At 42.1% G+C, this 21182-nt stretch overlaps 1 protein-coding gene across 1 annotated transcript in view; it reads right to left on the minus strand.

Annotated features, from left to right (window-relative positions):
* Positions 1–994: 994 nt before the first annotated feature.
* LOC308424874 (protein argonaute-3) overlaps positions 995–21182 on the minus strand; it is a gene marked incomplete at both ends in the record, with an annotated part of 71476 nt that continues 51288 nt past the window's right edge. The window contains 10 exons of the mRNA XM_080922062.1: positions 995–1103; positions 1912–2111; positions 4120–4221; positions 5996–6130; positions 6565–6759; positions 9348–9438; positions 10840–10999; positions 18024–18208; positions 19973–20106; positions 20796–20918. Coding sequence (XP_080778188.1) covers positions 995–1103; positions 1912–2111; positions 4120–4221; positions 5996–6130; positions 6565–6759; positions 9348–9438; positions 10840–10999; positions 18024–18208; positions 19973–20106; positions 20796–20918 — 1434 coding nt within the window. The remainder of the gene's footprint in view (positions 1104–1911; positions 2112–4119; positions 4222–5995; positions 6131–6564; positions 6760–9347; positions 9439–10839; positions 11000–18023; positions 18209–19972; positions 20107–20795; positions 20919–21182) is intronic.

Below are 21182 nucleotides of genomic sequence, written 5' to 3' on the forward strand. Positions count from 1 at the left end.
TTAAAAATATTTACCCTTTATAAAAAGCTTGAAGGAATTTCCAGGTATAACTCATAGAAGCAGAAGGCTTTAGAACATTTGCCGCTGGTCAGAAAGATGTTTGACAGGGTTTTGTATTTATAGCAGCTTTAACAAATTCACTACAGAAAAGAATCCTCGGTTGCCACTGTTTCTGAACATAGTGCACATGTGGTAAATCCAGAGCAGAAAGGAGCAGACCCTCCCAAACATGGTGTCAGGAGTGGAGGACTGCTGTGTGTGAGACAGGAGCTAGGAGCAGGGTACATAGAATGAAATCAGAAATCTGGTTTGCCAAGCCTTCCTTCAGTGAGCCACATGTATGGACACATGAATGTCACTTGTAGCTATAGGGACAAAGGAATGGATGCCGAGGGCCAGGGAGGTAGTGAAAGAAAAGGATGTGGCTGAAGGAAGGATACAAGGAAAGACAGTTCTCCAGGGGGATGTATTATAAAATATGCACACAGACATGTATATGCCAGTCATCTAGATCTAGATACATATGCACATGAAATAACGTGTGGGTGTTGAAAATACAGACTCCTTTACAAGAACAGATGCACATATAACTGAACAATCATTATTTGTGTAAATGTGTGTTTTTAAGCCATCATTCACTTTTTTTCTTTACTTTTTTTTTTTTTTTTTTTGCAGAGACAGTTGTGCTGCTAAGCAACTTGAGGTAAAGGCATTAAGAGAAGTTAGACTGTAAGACGTGAGAATAAACAACAGCAATGCGTCTTCTACAGGAGACCGCAAAAAAAGCAACGGGCTGGCTCCCTCGTGGACGACGGTGCTGCGTTCTCTGACAGAGTAAACGATTTTCCTCGGACCAACAGAAGGACCAGACCCCTACACAGGATTGGTGTCGGTATGGCTGGCAGCCTCCCCAGTGCACTGACCCCATTGGAAACATACACTGCATGTTGACTCGCCTTGCAGCTCTTCCTCGAGGAGAACACACTTGGACTTGTTAAGCGAAGTACATTGTGCGTAAGGTATCTTGGTGAATCTGTACAGCCTTGGCGAGAGCTTGTGGGTCGCGTCCATTGCTCTGTCCTGAAACATGGCTTCCTTCAGCACTGTAAGGGACGGTGAACACAAACATCCTGCTCTAATGTAGTAGCTCTGGAGAATATTACATGTTGCAGAAAATCCCAAAAATACTAGAAAATAAGAGACTGCTGTAGTGAACTTTGTGTCTGTCATTTAGACTCGATAAGGCCAATTTTACTTTGGCTCTTTCATTTTCTCAGGATTAATTAGAAGCAAATCCCAGACACCATGCCATTTTGTCTAATACATACATATAATATAATATAATAAATATAATATAATATAAATAATATCTTCCTTGGGTAATCTGGAGAAGCAACTAAGTTACTAGATAATTCTGGTTTTTTTTGAATTTCTGTTATTTTTTTATGTGTATGAGTATTTTGCTTGTATGCCCATAAGTTCCCTGTGCATTCCTGGTGCCATGGGTCCCCTGGAACTGGAGTAACAGGACAGTTGTGAGCCACCATGAGGATGCTGGGTATCAAAACCAGGTCCTCTAGAGGAGCAGCCAGAATTCCCAACTGTGGAGCCATTCATTTCCCCGGGCCCAGATCTTTCGATTATTAGTGAGTCCACATAGTATTTTTAGTAAAAAACCCTATTTTGGGCCACTGGTTGTCATTGCTTTTTGACACAGTGCACTGGCTGTCTGACAGCCTGTGGAACTTTTTTTTTTTAAATTAAACTATTTTATTTATTTACATTCCAAATGTTGTTCCCCTTCCCGGTCCCCCAAACAGAGGTACACATGTACATAAAAAACAGCCCGAGGAAACCAGACTCTATTTGGCTTCGGTTTAAGAATCCCTACTTTGCATAGTTTCATATTACCTGTCATGCTCCTTGTCCACAAGATGATATCTGGCTCTGAATGCCACCAGGTGAGCGTAGTATGCTGGTGCGGGGATAGAAACAGATCTGGTGCAGCGCACGTACGTGTGACAGAGCTGGTAAGTGAGCAGCTGAAGTTCATCTGCAGTGAAGCAGTTGTCATCCCACAAGACGTGATAGTGGGAAGGGCGGCTGGTTCCCTATGGAGAAGAAATGGTAGAGCCTGTTGGTTCCTAAACTTTTTCATTGGTGAGTTGGCAAGATGGCTCACTGGCTAAAGGTGTGTGCTGCACAAGTCTGGCGAACTGAGTTTGATTCCTAAATCCCACGTAAAGGTGCACAGAGAGAACAGAGTCCAGAAGGCTGTCTTCTGACTTTCACATCTGTGCAATGACACATTAATATTCACATACATACACAGAAAAAGCCCATTCTCACGAGTGTATATTCATTGTGTATAGTACTTGGTGCGTAAGGACACGTTCACGTATGCATCTTACTTTGAGCCTCCTGCCTTCCCTCCCCGACCTTCCCCCCCACCTCTCTCCACTGTCCCCCTACAGTCTCACCTCTTCTTTCATGTCATCTATACATTCAGGACTTACATATCCTCATAACTCTAATTGCTTTTTACCCATCGCTATCACTTCATTTTATGTGTGTGGCTGTTTTGCCTGCTTGAATGCTTGTGCACCATGTGCATGCCTATGCTTGTGGAGGTCTGAAGAGAGCACTGGATCCCCAGGAGCTTGAGTTACTACAGATGGGGTTAGTCACCAGGTGGGTGTTGGGATTCGAACCTAGGTCCTCTGGAAGAGCAGCCAGTGCTCTTAACTTCTGAGCCACCTCACCAGCCCCTCTGTACAAAATCTAGGACTCCTGATCCTCTTATCTTCACCTCCTAAGTGCTGAGACTCAAGTTTGTACCACCAGACCCAGCATATAGGAAAAGAGAGATCATGATGCTGAAAGTCACTATATTAAGCAAAATAAGCCAGATTTAAAAAGATAACACCAGATATTTTATATGTGAAATCTAATTTAAGATTATGTATGTATACATGTATATATGTGTATATTTATATGTTTACATGTGTGTGTATGTGTAGGTCATAAATCTAGAAAGATAGGAGGGGAGGAAGAGGTCTCAAGGAAGAGAGAAAAAGAGAGGGTCACAGAAAACATGTGAATGTGGGTGACAGGGGGAGGTACAACAGGGACAGGAGGCAGGAGGCTGCTAGGAAGGGGAGGGTAGAGGAAGGCGAAGGTATAGGAAGGGGAAGGTAGAGGAAGGGGAAGGTATAGGAAGGGGAGGGTAGAGGAAGGGGAAGGTATAGGAAGGGGAGGGTAGAGGAAGGGGAAGGTATAGGAAGGGGAGGGTAGAGGAAGGGGAAGGTATAGGAAGGGGAGGGTAGAGGAAGGGGAAGGTATAGGAAGGGGAGGGTAGAGGAAGGGGAAGGTATAGGAAGGGGAAGGTATAGGAAGGGGAGGGTATAGGAAGGGGAGGGTAGAGGAAGGGGAAGGTATAGGAAGGGGAAAGCATTATGACAAAGCACGTGGAACACATGCATGAAAATAGGACAAGAAAACCTATTATTATGCCGGTTGTGGTGGCACAAGCCTTTAATTCCAGCACTGGAATGCAGAGGCAAGTGGATCTCTGAGTTCAAAGCCAGCCTGGTCTACCCACAGGACAGCCAGAGCTATACAGAGAAACCGTCTCAAAAATCAAAACACAACAACAACAAAAACCCAAGCCAAAACCAAACAAAAGATCCCTACTATTTTGTACAATAACATTAAAACTGATATACATAAGTACATTTTCTAAAGTTTTGCATTAAATTAGGGATTTAGTTTAGGAAGATTTGTTCTATTAAGCTGATTCTGCTGTTTTCCTTCTCTTCTTTTGGCTTTTCAAGACAGTGTTTCTCTGTATAGCCCTGGCTGTCCTGGAACTCACTCTGTAGACCAGGCTGGCCTCTGCTTCCTGGGTGCTGGGATTAAAGGTGTGACCCACCATGCCCCACTCACTAATCCTGCTGCTTTCCTAAAAATAGCTCTCTCTCTAAGTAAGGAAAAGGAAGAAATTTATTTTCTAAGACTTACATATGGAGATAACTAGAACCACAGAGAAAAGCATTATTTCTCTTTTTGCTGTGGAGAACTGGGGCTCTAAGTGAAAACCTTCCCCTGGAGCAGGCTCACCTGTATCCCAGCGTGGCTGCAGAGATAAAAGTCGAATTCATACGGATGAGTGATGTCGGTGTCCACCGTGGTTCCAGCGGGGATGTTGCCGCTTCTTCCAACCTAGGTTTTTTTTTTTTTTTTGGATCAAAATTTAACCAACAATCAAAGAAAAAAAAGTATCAGAATGTGCATTAAAATGTTCAAATACACGAAATGACCTCACATTTCACTACTTTTAGTTTGAAATATTACTTAAGTAGCTATTAAGCACACCCCTTAGTTCCTAGTCTTTTTTTTTTTTTAAGACTTATTTATTTCATTTATATAAGTACACTGTAGCTGTCTTCAGACACACCAGAAGAGGGCGTCAGATCCCATTACAGATGGTTGCTGGGAATTGAACCCAGGACCTCTGGAAGAGCAGTCTGTGCTCTTAACCACTGAGCCACCTCTCCAGCCTGTTCCTAGTCTTTTAAAATCTATTTTTATTAGTCTTATCATTATTACTATTTGATTTTCCAAGACAGGGTCTTGTTGTTTAGCCCTGGCTAGCCCTGAACTCATAAAGCCACCCCTGCCTCTGCCTCCCAGGCGCTAGGAGTAAATGTATATGCTACCATGCCCAGCTTAATTATGCCCACTCTTAAGAAAATCCCAGCCTAGTAAATTAGCAACACATACCAGACAAAAGCTGTAACTGTTTAAAGAGGAAACAGAAGGCCTGGGTCTTCATGACAGTTCCAGTTTCTGGATTTAGGCTCTAGGGCAGTTAGTCTCAACTTTCCTAACGCTGCGACCCTTAAATACAGTTCCTCATGTTGTGGTGACCCCCAGCCAGAAAATTATTTTTGTTGCTATTCATAAACAATTTTGCTACTGCTATGAATTATAGTGTAAATAGTTTTGGAGACAGGTTTGCCAGATTGGTGGCAACCAACAGGTTAGAACTACTGCTCTATCTAGGACAAAGTATTTTACCTCTTTGTTTTCTCAGCTGTCAACATCTTCCATCCTTTTTTTCTTTTCAGTTTTGGGAATTGAACCCATGGTCTGAAATGCACATTACATCTAAACACTCCACTAAGCTCCGTTGCAGCCATTTTTAGAATTATGTGGAGCATGTAGAAGTAAGCGCAGATGAGCTGCATTCCTAATATCTGTTCATCGCCAGTCCACCAACGTCAGGTTTTCTGGGTATCAAAAGATACCAGTCATTTACAACTGAAGGCCTATAACAACCAGGAGGCAGTAATAAAAATCACCTTGCCTATTAGGCGATCTATCTTGATGATTAAAACACTCTGGAGTAGAGCTAGACCAACAGCTGAGAGGTTAAGGGCACTGGCTGCTCTTCCAGAGGTCCTGGGTTCAATTCCTAGCACCCATGTGGCAGCTCACAACTGTCTCTAACGAGATATACAGGCAAGAAAAATACCAATGTACATAATATAAAATAAAATAAATGAATTATAAAAAAGAATGCTGCGTCATTACATGGCTGGGATTTGAGGACTGATTCTGTCCTGCTTCCTCTGTGACCATCTTGAGAGATTACTTAAGGTTACAGCATCTTCATTTTCAAGACAGGAATGGTAATAACATACATTATTTATACTATTATATGTAATAATGATTGCATAATTTTGGGGGGATTAAATCAGTTAAATCAAAAAAAGCACTTAGGTTGAATGTGGATCTCAGTGTACACAGCCTAGCATTCACGAGGCCTGGAGCATGATTTCCAACAGCACAAAAAGAGAGGAAGAAGGGAAGAGATAGGAGAGGAGGGAAAGAAGGAAGAGGGAGAAAAGAGCGGAAGGGAAGGGAAGGGACAGACACTGGAAGCTTGATGGTGGTGGGGAGCTTGGCTTAGAGCAGTATTACATCAAATTACCCTTTCTGTTCTGTCTGCACAGAACAGTCGCGTATGATGTCTCTTCTGAACCACAATGTAGGTAATTCCAGGTTGATAGTCTTTTTCCAAACTGATACAGGCTTCTCGAATTGCCAGTAGCTCATAATATAATACCTGGAGAAGATACAACACAAAAATTGAATACAGCCAGTTGTTCCTTTTACAAATTCCAGTAAGATAACGATTTAACTTCATGGGGTTTTTTGGGGGGGGGATTGTTCTGCTTTTAAGGATCAATTTCATTTTAAGTTATGCATGTGTGTTTGAGTGTGAGTTTGTGCACATGGGTACAGGTGCCCTGGGTGTCAGAAGAGGGCATCAGATCTCCTGGAGCTGCAGGTGGTAGTGAGCCACCTGATGTAGGTGCTGGGAACAGAACTCAGTTCCTCTGCAAGAGCTGCAGGAAGATTTAAAAAGGAAAATCTACTGATGCATCAGTTTTGATTTGACAAACTTTTAACTTCAGATGTTCACCTCAGAACTATATACCACATCGTAAACTTCGTGTTTGGTATACTTATGGTCTAAATATATTCCAGGCAACCAACCTGTCTAAACTGTCCTTCTGAAACACCATCCCGATAAAAGATTATGCGAGTAGGTTTGAATCGGGTCGACTTATAAAATTGGATGAGCAGTTCCCGGACCATGGAGGCCAAGTCCTGGATGATTTCCTGTCGGGGTCTCTGAACTCTTACTGTGGCACAGTATCTGCTTGGATGGGCATCCATGCTACCTACAACCTGGGTGGGGAAAGTGGGAAAAAGTTAATCAAAAAACTAACCTTTGTTTTCATTTGCGTCCATATTTTGCTGAAGCCTGTTCATTGTTATTTACTTTGAAAATAACAAAACTTAGACAATTCCTAGTAAAGAACATCAACAACAAAAAGACAAGAACAGTGTCAAAAATAATAGGCAGTATTTTTTCTTTTTCTATTTTCGTGTGTGTGTGGTGTGCATGTATTCATATCCATATTTTATATGTATTTGGGCACATGTGTAATGCTCTCCTTACATGTGAATGTGTGTACATGAAGAGGCTGCACAGTTAAAGAAAGAGCAATCAGAAAAATTATAATAGTTATGGATTTAAGGAATAAAGTTAACAGATTTAATAGGTATATTATACCTATTTGTACCCCCAAACTAGAATGATCAGCCTTGGCCAAAAACTTCCAAACCCAAAGAGCAATAATGCAAGTTAGTGACAAGAAAATCACCAAAGAACTATAAAGATTAAAGAGAGAAAAAAGAAAGAAAGAAACAAACCAGGGGCTGGAGAGATGGCTGAGCAGTTAAAGTCACTGGCTACTCACGCAGAGGAGCCTGGTTCAGTTCCAAGCACCCACATGGTGGCTTACTACTGTCTGTTAACTACAACCTCAAGGGACCCAATGACCCTTGGTCTCCATGGGACCACACATGTGGTGTACACACACACACACACACACACACACACAGAGACAAAAATGCACACGTGTGCATGCATGTGTGAGTGTATGTGTGTGTGTAGAGGGCTATATTGTATGGATGTATCACCTGTCAATTAAAAACCTATGACCTATAGGAAAGGGTAGAATAGAAGGTGGGACATCGGGGAGGCAGGAAGAATTCTGGGATAAGCCAGGCTTGGGAGATTTTTGCCCAGGAAGGTGTGACGAGATAGATGCATAGTACCTAAGCATGGATAACCAGCTACGTGGCAGAACACAGATTAGAATGAATGGGGTGGGGCGGAGAGATGGCTCGGTGGTTAGAGTACTGACTGCTCTTCCAGAGGTCCTGAGTTCAATTCCCAGCAACCACATGGTGGCTCACAACCATCTGTAATGGGATCCAATGCCCTCTTCTGGTGTGTTGGAAGACTGCTACAGTGTACTCACATACATAAAGTAAATAAAATCTCTTTTTAAAAAATTGGGTTATCTTAATTTATGATTTCAGAGAAGAGCCTAGTTATATAGCCAAGATAATTTTGGGAGCATCGGGCTATAAGGAAGAATCAAGACAACCTTCTACATACATAAAATAAAATAAAATCTTAGAGAGAGAGAGAGAGAGAGAGAAGAGAGAGAGAGAGAGAGAGAGAGAGAGAGAGAGAGAGAGAGAGAGAGAGAGAGAGAGAGAGAGAGAGAGAGAGAGAGAGAGAGCAGAGAATGAGAACCAACTCCTGCAGGCTGGCCTTTTCGCCCTACAGGCGCGCTACTGCGCATGTGCATCTCCCCCCCCCCACATGCAACAAAGAAGAAAAACAAATGGCAACAAACACTTGACAAGTGGCTCAACATCCTTAACTTTAAGGGAAACGAAAAGAAAGGTTCTGTGATTCCATCTCACCGTGGCAGGGTGGCCACTGCCACAAATAAATGTGTACTGTCGGTGGGAATGTGAGCAGTGGCAGCTGAGAGCAGTAGACAGGGCTCGAACGTACTGAAATCGGAACTACTGCATGACTTAGACCACTCTTGCGTACACACCTGAAGAACTCAAAGTCAACACGGACCACAAAGACTCCTGCGATCACATGCGTATGGCCGCCCTATTTACAATCGCTAGGAAACTGCCCTCCTAGACATTCACTGGCAGACGAATGGATGAAGAAAATATGGTGCACAGACCAATAATCTGGGTTAGGGTGGGTTCCAGGGATGGTCTGGCTTGGTGGAAGGAAAGAAACAATTCTGGCAAGTTCTCCTCTGACCTCTAACCTCCACATACATGCCCGCCTCATAAACAAACAAACAAACAAATGAAATACTTGTACACACAATGGAATTGTATGCAGATGGGAAAAAATAAAATCATGGTGTTTAGAAAAATACATACAAATGGAAATCATTATGTCAAGTAAAATAAAGCCAGTCCTAAGAAGACAGATATCACGTGCTCTCTCTCATACATGGAACCTAAATCTAAAATCTTATTATATACGTGGACTAACTGGGAGAACAGAGGCCCAGCTAGAGAAGGGAGGAGACAGAGGAAAATGGAGGAGGAAAGGGACTGAGACCAAGAACACCGGCCCATGTGTGAGGATGCCAGGATGAAACCCACACATATGTGGTGATGCCAGGATGACACCAGCACATATGTGGTGATGCCAGGATGAAACCCACACATGTGTGGTGATGCCAGGATGACACCAGCACATATGTGGTGATGCCAGGATGAAACCCACACATGTGTGGTGGTGCCAGGATGATACCCAGTATGTGATATATTAACCAAAAAAATTAGTAAGGAAGAAAATACCAAATTTCGAAACGTGGAAACCGAAATGTTTTTGCTAGCCTGGATTTTCGATAGCAGACTTGTCTGGGGGTACTCACAGCAGCGATGGAAGGCTTCTTCCCGTCCCCAGCAGGTGGGTGCGTGACATCTGCGCCCAGGAAGATCACTGGTTGCTGGAACACAGAAGGTCTTAAACACATTTTTTTAAAGGGTTAGACAGTTCATTTACTTCATCTGTTTCACATGATTGCAATATAACTGCAGGCCGCCAACAGCACAAAGGAGGCCTGCGCAGCACCTGGCCTGACCCGCTGACTAGCGTGCTGTGTTTGGGGATTTCTGCATAGACCAGGCTGCCCTCCAACTCTCAGAGATCCCCTGCCTCTGCCTCCCAAGTGCTGGGACTAAAGGTGTGCCACCACTGCCCAGCCTGACTCTTAACTCATGAGTCCCTGGTCAATGAAGTAAAAGCGGTTACATCCCTCTGACATCTTGTGAGACTTGTCATGTTTTAAACAATGTTATGACGGTTGCAAAAGAAACTAATCTTACCATTCTCTGTAATGGGGGAAAAAACTATAGGCTTCTTCATAGTGTCCCAATAATTTTTATGCATTAAAAAAATCTTAGTTTTTTAAGTCTATGGGAATAAGGACAGAGAGAACCAGCAAGACTTTGACACTTAGTTTTAGCCTATTTTATACTTTCAGGCAGGGAATATCGAAGTCTACTATTTCCTGACCCAAAGAATAAAATTTGAATATATATTTAACAATCACGAGTCTTAGCATTTAAGTTTTTTTTTTATTTTACAACTTTATCCTTTAGAATTGAAAGGGTTGGGGCCAAGAGACAGCAGGTATTTGCCCAGAGGACTCAGCACACACACGGTAGCTCACAGCTCTTCTAACACTGGTCCTGGGGATCCAGTATCTTCTAGCCTCCACTGGTGCTGCACACATATGTGCACAGAAATACATATAAAATCAAGGTTAAAGATATTTAAAAAAAATACTGGCTGTTTTTTAGTTCTTGAATGTGTTAGTTAAGTTCTCTGCCTCACTTATAAATCACATCTCCTGCTTAGCAAGACAAGGTCTCACTGTATAGTCCTGGCTGGCTTGTAACTCAGTATGTATACCAGGCTGTCCTGGAACTCTCTATGTAGACTAGGCTAGTCTCAAACTCACAGAGATCTATCTACCTGCTTCTGCCTTCCAAGTGCTGGGATTAAAGGCACATTTAACCATTATGACTCCAGCTCCAACAATCTCTTAATCATGTTAAGACGAGTTTACAGGTGGGCTGGAGAGATGGTTCAGTGGTTAGAGCACTGACTGCTCTTCCAGAGGTCCTGAGTTCAATTCCCAGCAACCACATGGTGGCTCACGACCATCTGTAATGGGATCTTAGTGCTCTCTTCTGGCCTACAGGCATAGATTCAGGCAGAACACTGTATACATAATAAATAAATAAGTCTTTAAAAAAAAGATTAGTTCACAGGTGAGAATCACTAAGACTGTTTCTAATATCTTTTAGTAGTTATTTAAGCCTATGGGGAAAAACAAAGGACGAACAAGAAAAGCTTACCTTTGATGAGGTACAAGAATATTATTGATTCCTCCAAGTTTAACATTGATCTTTAGGCACAAGTTTGAAAGAGTTTGAGGAGATGTTTTTATTACATTCTTGACTTGCACGCACTGTGTGGCCATACCCAAAAGTGTGTCTCCTACACGTTTCACCTCCGCTGTGGAACAAACACAAATGACTCAGTCAGCAAAGACGACACATAAAAGTGAACTCCCTCCCTGACAGCAAAGCTCCGAAGGATCCCTTGAAACGTATCTCCATTTGGTATGGCATCTGAAGTTATACCAATATTAGAACAATAATAAATTAATTAAAACCCTTTTATTTAAAAAATAAATAATTTAAAAATGCATGGAAATTTGAAGCACCAAATTAGAATTTATCTATTGGCTTATTTTGTACATGAAAGTTTATTCAAAACATCTAAACTTTTAGCCAGGCATCGTGGCACATGTCTTTAATGCCAGCACTCAGAGGAAGGTTCCGGGGATCAAACTCAGGCTGTCAGCTTTCAGGCTTACATGACAAATGCCTTTACTTGATGAGATATCCTGACAAGCTGCCCCCCAAAAATTCTAAAACTGAAGGAAGGAAAAAAAAGACACACCTCTATCAATTTTAAAGGGTTTTAAGTTAAAGACAATTAAGATGCTGAAGAAGGAGTGGATCCAGGAGGAGTAGAAATTCATTGTATGCATGTATTAAATTATAAAAGAATAAATTAAAATATTAAAAAGGATGCAGAGAGAAATTCTGTTATTAAAAACTAGTACTATGCAGCCATGTGCGTGGGGGTACACACCTTTAATTACAGCATTTGGAAGGCAGAGGCAGGAAGATCTCTGTGTGTTTGAGGTTAACCTGGTCCCCAAAGTGAGTCCAGGACAGCCAGGGCTATCACACAGAGAAACCCTGTCTTGAAAAAAACAAAACCAACCAACCAAAAAGAACTAGTACTGTTCTTGCAGAGAATCCTAGTTTGGCTCACAACGCCTGTAACTCCAGCTCCAGGAAATTATCCACTTCTGGAATCCATGAACATCTGTACTTACATTCATACACCCAGACAGACACACAAACATACACATTATTTAAAATGAAATCGATTTTTTATTAAGAAAAACTGTGTATATGCGTGTTTTGTCTGCATGTCTGTGCACCACGTGTGTCTAGCGTGTGAGGAGGCCAGACACAGCACCATATTCAACAGAACTGGAGTTTGCAAATGCAAATGGTTACATGTGGGTGCTGAAAGTTGAACTCAGGTCTTCTGGAAGAGAAACCCATGCTCTTGATTTCTGAGCCATCTCTCTAGGGAGACCCATGATACATGCCTGGTGCATAGGAAGATTCTATAACCCTTTCTTGTATTCTTGACTCTAAAGCCAGAACCACGTGGTGAAAGCTGCCAAGTTCTACCGCTTGCTGGGGCTGAACTTGGGCCCTTCATTCAAGTACATTTTCATTAGCCTTCTGATTCTGGTTCTGGTGGCTTTCTTTGCCGCTTAAGCTTCTCTTTAATTCCCTTTTAATTTCAGTTGGAAATTTAGCTGGGTGGGATCTTGCTCTGAAGTTACTGTTCCCTTTATTTCATTTAGCATCGGGCTTTTCTTTTCTTTTTAAGAGTTATTTATTTTATGTATGTGAGTTCACTGTTACTCTCTTTAGACACACCAGAAGAGGGCATCAGATCCCAATGCAGATGGTTGTGAGCCACTATGTGGTTGCTGGGATTTGAACTCAGGACCTCTGAAAGAGCAGTCAGTGCTCTTAACTGCTGAGCCACCTCTCAGCCCGGGCTTTTCTCTCTCTGAGCACTGTACTTGCTCCAACATTACACATTCTGTTCCTTCCTTTTCCTCAGTCTGTACATGTATTTTTCCTTGCTCAGCTTGCTTAATCTATGGAAGAATGACCACTAATAACCACATGACACAGTCAATACTAGGCTGTCTTGAAATCTCCTCTGCCAATGCCATTAATCCAAAACTCTTCATTTAGCCTCGGGCAGATTTTTTTGGAGAACAAGGGCAAAGTACAGCCACATTCTTTGTCAAAATATACAAGGATGGTCTTTAGGTCACCTACTCTTCTCTGAAACCTCTTAAGCTGGGCCCCCACAATTCAAATCACCCTTAGTACTGTTGTCCATGTTCCTACTTGCGTGGCCTATGTCTTAGGGTTTCATTGCTGTGAAGAGACACCATTACCAAGGCAACTCTTATAAAGCCAAACAATCAATTGGGGCTGGCTTATAGTTTCAGAGGTTTCGTTGATAATCATCATGGTGGGAAGCATGGCAAGATGCAGGCAGACATGGTGCTGGAGGAGCCAAGAGTTCTACATCGATTCACAGGCAGCGGAAGGAGACTGTGTGCCACACTGGGCATATTTTAAACATAGGAGATTTCAAAGCCCACTCCTATGATGACATATTTCCTCTAATAATTCTACACTTACTCCAACAAGGCTACACCTCCCAATAGCTCCACTCCCTATGGGCCAAGCATTCAAATATATGAGTCTATATAGGAGGCCATGCCTACTAAAACCACCACAGCTTATTAAGTTCCCCTTAAAACATCCAACCGCTTTGCTAATCCAAAATCCCAAAGTCCACATTCCATCAACAAGTAGCACTGTAAGGACTGTCATAGCAGTGCTCTGCTCCCTGCTACCAACTTCCGTCTTAGTTATTGTTCTATTGCGGTGAAGAGACACCATGACCACAGCATCTCTTATAAAAGTTTCAGAAGTGTAGTCCACTGAGCACGGTGGCATGCAGGCGGACATGTAACTCAGTTTCATATCCAGATTCACAGGCAGCAGGAAGAATAAAGACACTGGGCCTATCTTGAGCTTTTGAAAACTTAAAGCCCATCCCCAGTGACACACTTTCTCCAACAAGACACACTACCGCAATGAGGTCACGTTTCTAAACCTTCTCAAATAGTGCCATGCCTTGATGACTAACCGTTCAAATACGCGAGTGTATGGGGGCCATTCTTACTCAAATGACCACAGGTGGCTTCAGGTTTTTGCTATTGATTGATTTAGACAAGATTTCTCTGGGTAGTTCTGACTGTCCTGGAACTCACTTTGTAGACTAGGCTGGCCTAAAATTCAGGGATCCACCTGCCTCTGCTGATACCTGAGTGCTGGTATTAAAGCCAGGCACCACCATGCCTGATTTAGGTCTTCATTATTTCAAACAGTGCTATGAATTAACCTTTATTGTTTTATTTCATTTTATCTTCAAGGTTTATTTCTAGAAGTAAAATCCAGGATTCAGAAGGAGATTATGGAGTATGTATGTGTGGGTATAGATATAAAATCTTTATAGATAGTGACAAACAAAAAAATTCAAGAAGCACTATATTTATTAATTTGTTGTATGTGTGCGAGTGTGTGTGCGTGTACGTACTTGCGTGTGTATGTGTGGTGTGCATGTGTGTGGCAGTGGGAGTACAATTTGCAGAAGTCAGTTTTTACTTCCACCATTTGTGTTTCTGGGATCAAGCTCAGACCATTAGGCTTGGTGACGAAACCTTTTTTTTTTTTTTAAGATTTATTTATTTATTTTTATTTATATAAGTACACTGAAGCTATTTTCAGACACTCCAGAAGAAGGCATCAGATCCCATTATAGATGGTTGTGAGCCATTATGTAGTTGCTGGGAATTGAACTCAGGACCTCTGGAAGAGCAGTCAGTGCTCTTAACTACTGAGCTATCTCTCCAGCCCATGGCAAAACCTTTATCCATTGAGCCATCTTGCTACTTCTTAGCAAAAAATGTCAATGAACAGCTAAAACCTAATCCTAGCATTATAAAAAGCATGGTATGTTTGAGTCAACAGACATTGCTCCTGCCTCTGTTTACTGTCTACTTGATAAAAGGCTCAAGTTGAATGATACAAATGTGAAGGCAACATTAAAAAGAGCAATAAGGTTTTATACAAGATACTAAGAAAAAATTGGAATTTTGTCAGGGAGGTCAGATAAAGCTTTTGTTAAATTTCAAGTGAACAGTTTACATTTCCTCTTGGTTAAGCACTGGAAGTGGAGTATGAAAAGCAATACAGGTAGAAGGAAGAAAGTGAATGGGGTCCCTGTGGGGACCTGAAAATAAAGGGAGATTAATTACAATGAAAGCAGCACTGCAAGAGCTTCTTACACCGGGGCATTAGGTCATTGTTGAGCAGGACCTAGAATTTCTGCTGACTTCTGACATGGGATTTTTGTCCTCCTCCTTTTGGTTACAGACATCTGAATTACTTAAACAACCCAAAGGTTATAATCTGCTCAGAGGCTCTAGGTACATATAATGGAGCCGTCAGACTTGTACTAGGGGCATTTCCATTCTTGGTTTTACATTCTTTCCTATTGGCCTAAAAATAAGCAAGGCATCTTTAAATTTTCAAATAAACAGTAGCCTAGTCATATCAGGAGATATTAATTTAAGAAATAAGTGACCTATCAGTTCTCAGAGGAAATGTGGAGGAACCTTGAATGTATGTACATTGCTAAGTGAAAGAAGCCTATTAGAAAGACTACGGCGCAGGGCGGGCAGTGGTGGACCGCACCTTTAATCCCACAACTCGGGAGGCAGTGACAAGAGGATCTCTGACTTTGAGGCTTACAGAGCAACTTCCAGGACAGCCAGGGTTGCAAAGAGGAAACCTTGTCTGGAAAAACAAAACAAAATAAACAATCAAAAAAAGAAAAGAAGAAAGAAAAAAGGATACATATAAAATGATTCCACTTTGTGACAATCTAGAAAAAGCAAAGCTGTATCAGTAGCAAAGAAATCAGTGGCTTCAAGGTTTGAGGGAGGGAGGGGAGGATGCACAGAGGAATTTAAAAACAGTGAAACTATTCTGTATGTGCTGCAATGATGGGCAATGTTTGCCAGACCTACGCTGTTCAACATGAACAGTGGGCGTTAATGTAAACTGTGGGCAATGTGCTTAACATATGAATGTTTCTGGTTCAATAAATGGAGCACATTAAGGAGAAAAGTTAGTCTGTGCCAAGGGTGGATAGACTATCTGCTCAGTTTTCCTGTAAATCTAAAGCTATTCTAAGAAAGTATACTTATTTATTTTTATGCATGCGTATGTGTTTACATGTTCATGAATGTGCAGGTGTGTGTGCACATGTGTGAGAAGGCCACAGGTCACTCAGACACTGTCTCTACCTTGTTTCTATTGAATGTACATTTACAGGTGAATGTAAAGTGGGCAAAATCAATCAATCAAACAATCAATCAGTCTGGAGGCTATCAAAATACTTTGCTTTCCACCAACAGGATATAAGAAACCATACTTACTCAAAATTTTGTCAAGAATAGGTATTATTATTGATGATGAGAATTACCTTACTCTAGTTAAGATTTCTTTAATGATTAGCAATATGGCATAGCTTTATTTTATTTCAGTGCTAGGGACTGAACCCAGGGTTACACACATGCTAGGCAAGTGCTTCGCCGCCGAGCTATATCCAGAAGATAAATTACTTTCTCTGAATAGGTAGTTTGAATTTGGAATACTGAGTTGCAGACTAAGAATACATGTTTAGGGGCTGGTGATTTAGCTCAGTTAGTAAGCTGCTTGCCAAACATGCACGAAGCCCTGGCTTTGGTCCCCAGCATCACATAAACCCCTGAGCATGATGGTGAGCACCTTCTCTAACTCCAGCACTCAGGACGGAAAAGCAGTATGACCAGAAGCTTCAGGTCATTTCCAGCAACACAGGGCGTTTAAGGCTAGCCTGGGTTAGAAACCCTGTCTTTTAAAAAAAGAACAAAATAAAAGACTAGGAAACATTTCCTTTGTTGAGTTAATATATTCTTTTTTTTTTCTGATAAGCTAGTATTTACTGTTTCTGTTTGCTGTGTTCTGTTGATTTTAAAATTACTATTGGTGATACAAATTTTTGTGTGGTCAAATGTAATAATTTTTCTTTGTTATTTCTTCTAATTATTTTGTTTTGTTTTGTTTTTGTGATGGTAGGAACCAACTCATAATGAGGCATTTGCCTATTGAGCTTCAGACCCTCCTTTCATTTCTTTTTCTTTTTTAAGGACATTTTTATTTTGTATCACTGAGTTATTTTAGTGGCATGGATATGTTTGCACCACATGCATGCCGGATGCTCACAAAGGCCAGAAGAGGGCATCAGATCCCCTGGAACTGGAGTTACAGAGTTGTTAGCTGCGATGTGGGTACTGGGAATTGAAACTCTGTGTCTCTCCAGTGCAGGGATTAGAGGTGCATGCTGCTGAGCCTGACTTTTTCTGGGGGTTCTTGGGGATCAACCTCATGTCCCAAAACCTGTACAGCAAGCGTTTTACGCTGACTGAGCCGTCTCCCTACCCTCGCTTCTGTCATTTCTAATATGAAATTATTTGACTACATTCAGTGGTTTGCAAGTTGTTGTTTTCCTAAATTTTTTTCATGACTCAAGGCACCAGATTTCTTTTATTGATCTCACAAAACTTTTTCTTTGTATACAATCATATGGGGTTGGGTATTAAAGTATCCCAGCTCCACAGGTGAAGAGCATGAAGCTCTGTACAGTTACGTGACTGAGCCACTTAGTACAACCTGCAGTATCTGAACACTGAACAACAGAGTATACCTCCACAGTCTGCGCTGGAAGCCACTACCGTGTCCTGTACGCAAGCTCTTCTGATGCCACTTCACTAGAAGATTCTTCTCCTAAGCACTGCTTGTGATGTCTCTTTTAGGTACTAAATGTCATTTCTTAGAGACTCGGTTTTTAACTATTTAGCTTATAGGCTTTGCCTTACAGGAATAATATGTGTTGTTTTTCTTTTTTTCTTCTCCAGAGATGGTTTCTTTGTGTAGCCTTGGCTGTCCTGGAAATCATTCTGTAGAACAGGCTAGCCTGGAACTCAAAAGATCCTCTTGCCTCTGCCTCCCAAGTGCTGGCATTCAAGGCATGCATCACCGCTGCCCAGCTAATATGTGATTCTAAATACTATGGTACAAATATATTTTAGCATGTGAAAAGTTTAGGTTATCTGATTCTCAAGCCAGTGTTAAGCAGGAGGCGAAGAAAATGCAGTGTTTCTGTCGCCGCAGTGCTGGAGACCAGATCCAGGCCAGTGCAAGAGCTAAACTCTCACTCCTGAAGGACACATTTAAAATACCCTTACCATACACTGGCGTCTTCCCGGGCAGGATGACAATGATGAGCTGCAGTCCTGAGTAGGTGTTCTTGAGATGCCGGAACATGGGCTCCACGCTGTCTGCCCCCTGTGCGTATTTGCAGAAGCATGGCTGGCCCTGGATGGGCATCCCTGCATCCTTGGAAATCTTCCGCAGCTGGTCTGTGAAACCTCTGAAGGTGAAACCAGTAAAGAGTAAAGCTTGGTCTAGACATCAAAATGCACCAAACAGTTTATATTGTGTGTGTGTGTGTGTGTGTGTGTGTGTGTGTGTGTGTAGTATTAAAGACTGAACTCACGATCTGTGTGTGTTCAGCAAGTACTCTACACTGAGCTATATCTCCAGCTCCAAGCCTGCCAAACAGCAATGAAAAGTTTACAGAAGAAATGGAAGCCAGGTAGTGATGGAGGAGGCCTTTAATCCCAGCACTGGGAAGGCAGAGGCAGGTGGATCTCTGAGTTTAAGGGCAACCTGGTCTACAGACTGAGTTCCAGGACAGCCAGGGCTACAGAGAAACCCTGTCTCAAACCCAAAAATCATTAAGGAAAAAGGAGGAGGAGGAGAAAGAAATAGCAAATGATACAAAGATCTGTGTTTGCTCGATATAGAAAAGGTCAACAGATTCCTAAAGTTAAAGGCAACAAAGGGAACCATAACCTGCAGTAGCCTCCCTTTCTCCTTTGCAGACATGTTCAAAGACTCCCCAGTGGGGCTGGGAGATGGTTTAGTTGATGGTTTAGTTGGTAAAAGATCTGCTGTGTATATCTATACAGTCAGCACTGAGGAGGTGGAGACTGGAGGATCCCTAGGGTTTGCTGCCCAGTCAATCTGACTGAATTAATGAATTCCAGATTCAGTAAGGTACCTGTCTCAAAAAACAAGGAGGAAGGTGGTTGAGGAAGATTCCTAAAATCAACATCTGGCCTCAGCCTATCTGCACACTGACATAGACATACACGTACACACACACACACACACACACAGAGAGAGAGAGAGAGAGAGAGAGAGAGAGAGAGAGAGAGAGAGAGAGTGAGAGAGAGAGAGAGGACTACTATTGGATTTAAAGTGTGGATGTACTGGACCCTATAATTTAATGCCTTTTGATTTTAACCAATGGCTATAATTTTTGAAGTCCCAGGTATAACAAGTAAATTTATACAAATTTGTTTTTTCTAATCTTTTCTTCCTTCCTTCCTTCCTTCCTTTCTATTTCCTTTATTGGTTTTTCAGACAAAGTTCTTCTGTGTATCCCCAGCTGTCCTGGATCTCACTCTGTAGACCAGGCTGGCCTTGAACTCAGCAATCCCCTGGCCTCTTCCCTTCTGAGTGCTGGGATTAAAGGTGTGTGTCATAACACCCACCTTTATAATTTCAGAATAAAATATTCAGTTTTAGTGTACATCTTTAAAACTTCAGCATGCATTTTTTTCCTTCCTTATTAACCTGACAACCTTTGTCTTTTCACTTAAATAGTTCATTGTGTTCTAAGCCAATGAGAGACACTGGTGGACAATGCGCAATGGCTGACATCTTTGGCTGACTTCTGGCCTGTACACGCAGAAACATGCACATTCACACACACCTGCAAATGTGTGGGCACACATGGACACACACACACACATTGTTGAGACTGGGTCTCGTTAATTTATGATTCTCCTGCCTCAGCCTCGGTAACTGGAATGACAAGTGATCCCAGCTGGACGAAAGAAATAGTTATAAATTCACTGGTTAAATATATCCCACAGAGAGGCAACATTTGTTAGAACATGAGGTGACTCATTTAAAAATGAAATACAGGCCTGGGGTATAGTTCAGGAATGCAGCCTATTTAGATGTACAAGGTCCTGGGTTCACCCCTAGTGCCATAAAAATTAAATAAATAAAAAAAAAATCCAAACACAAAAGGTCCCCAGACTAAAGCAATGAAACACCTTACTTGAGAATTTCTTCTCTGCACTGCCTCTGTGTGGCAAAACAAGCGATAGCCCACATTTTGATTTCAACTCCTGTGTGGAACTGTTTTCCTCGCATGTCCCACACTCCGTGGCTTGGTGTTGCTACTGTCCGGTTCTGTAAGAGAAATGACGTGGCAGAAAAACAAAAACCTTCCCACATGATTCACTGCAGGCGAGCTCAGGTTAGCACTTCAACTTTCTGAACCGATAAGTCCTTGGCACTCTGTGGAGTTGACTGTTCTAAATCAATCTTATTTATACTGCTAAAGCCAGAGTCCCACAAGAGGCCAGCAAGATGGCTCAGCAGGTCCTTTACAAGCAGCTCTTGTCCCCTTGCATGCTGGCCTGAGTTTGACCTCACTACACCCAAGAACTCATACAGTGGAAGGGGAGAACCCAACTTCCTCTAGTTACCTTTTGACATCCACATATGCACCGAGGCATATGTGTGCACCCCCACAATAAATAAATAAGTTATGTAAACGTAAAATGTAAAAGAAGTTATGCTAGACTAAATTCACCTCGAAACAAAGCACCCGATGTACGGTTGGAATGATAGAATAGCAAGTTCAAGACCTAGAGTACCATTGTCTCCATACTTAGCAAGTCTTTTATTTACTGTAAGAGTGCTCTGCTGCATGTGCACCAGCAGGCCAGGAGAGGGCATCGGATCCCTTTATAGATGGTTGTGAGCCACTGTGTGGTTGCAGAGAATTGAACTCAGGACCAGTTAAGTGCTCTTAACCACAGAGCCATCTCTCCGGCCCATACTCAGTGTGTGAGAACGTTACTGCTCGGCTTTACCCGTCCTCCATACTGGAGCATAGGTGCTGGAAGTACGCGTCCGGTCACATGGGCCATCTCGTCCCGCACTTTAAACTGAAACTCCTGAACAAACGGGTCTGTCTCATAGTTTGCGCTTCTTACCTAACAATGGGAAAGAACTGTCATTATTCTCAGACTTCCTTCAACCTCTTACTGCACTTGCTAGGACCTCTGCTTTCCTTCCTCTCTGCCAGCCATATGTTTGTAATAAGTGTAATCAACAGTACCCTGGCTATAAAACAGAATATTATCCTGCAGACTGCGAGCCAGGGACTGAAGGAAGTCTATGGACACCTTCAGAACTTATTCAGAACTAAGTGTAGATATTAGGTTGAATAATACACTTCAACTATTTGTGACCCATGA

The sequence above is a fragment of the Micromys minutus genome (assembly GCF_963924665.1).
Source record: "Micromys minutus genome assembly, chromosome: 9".
NCBI classification, from domain to species: Eukaryota; Metazoa; Chordata; class Mammalia; order Rodentia; family Muridae; genus Micromys; species Micromys minutus.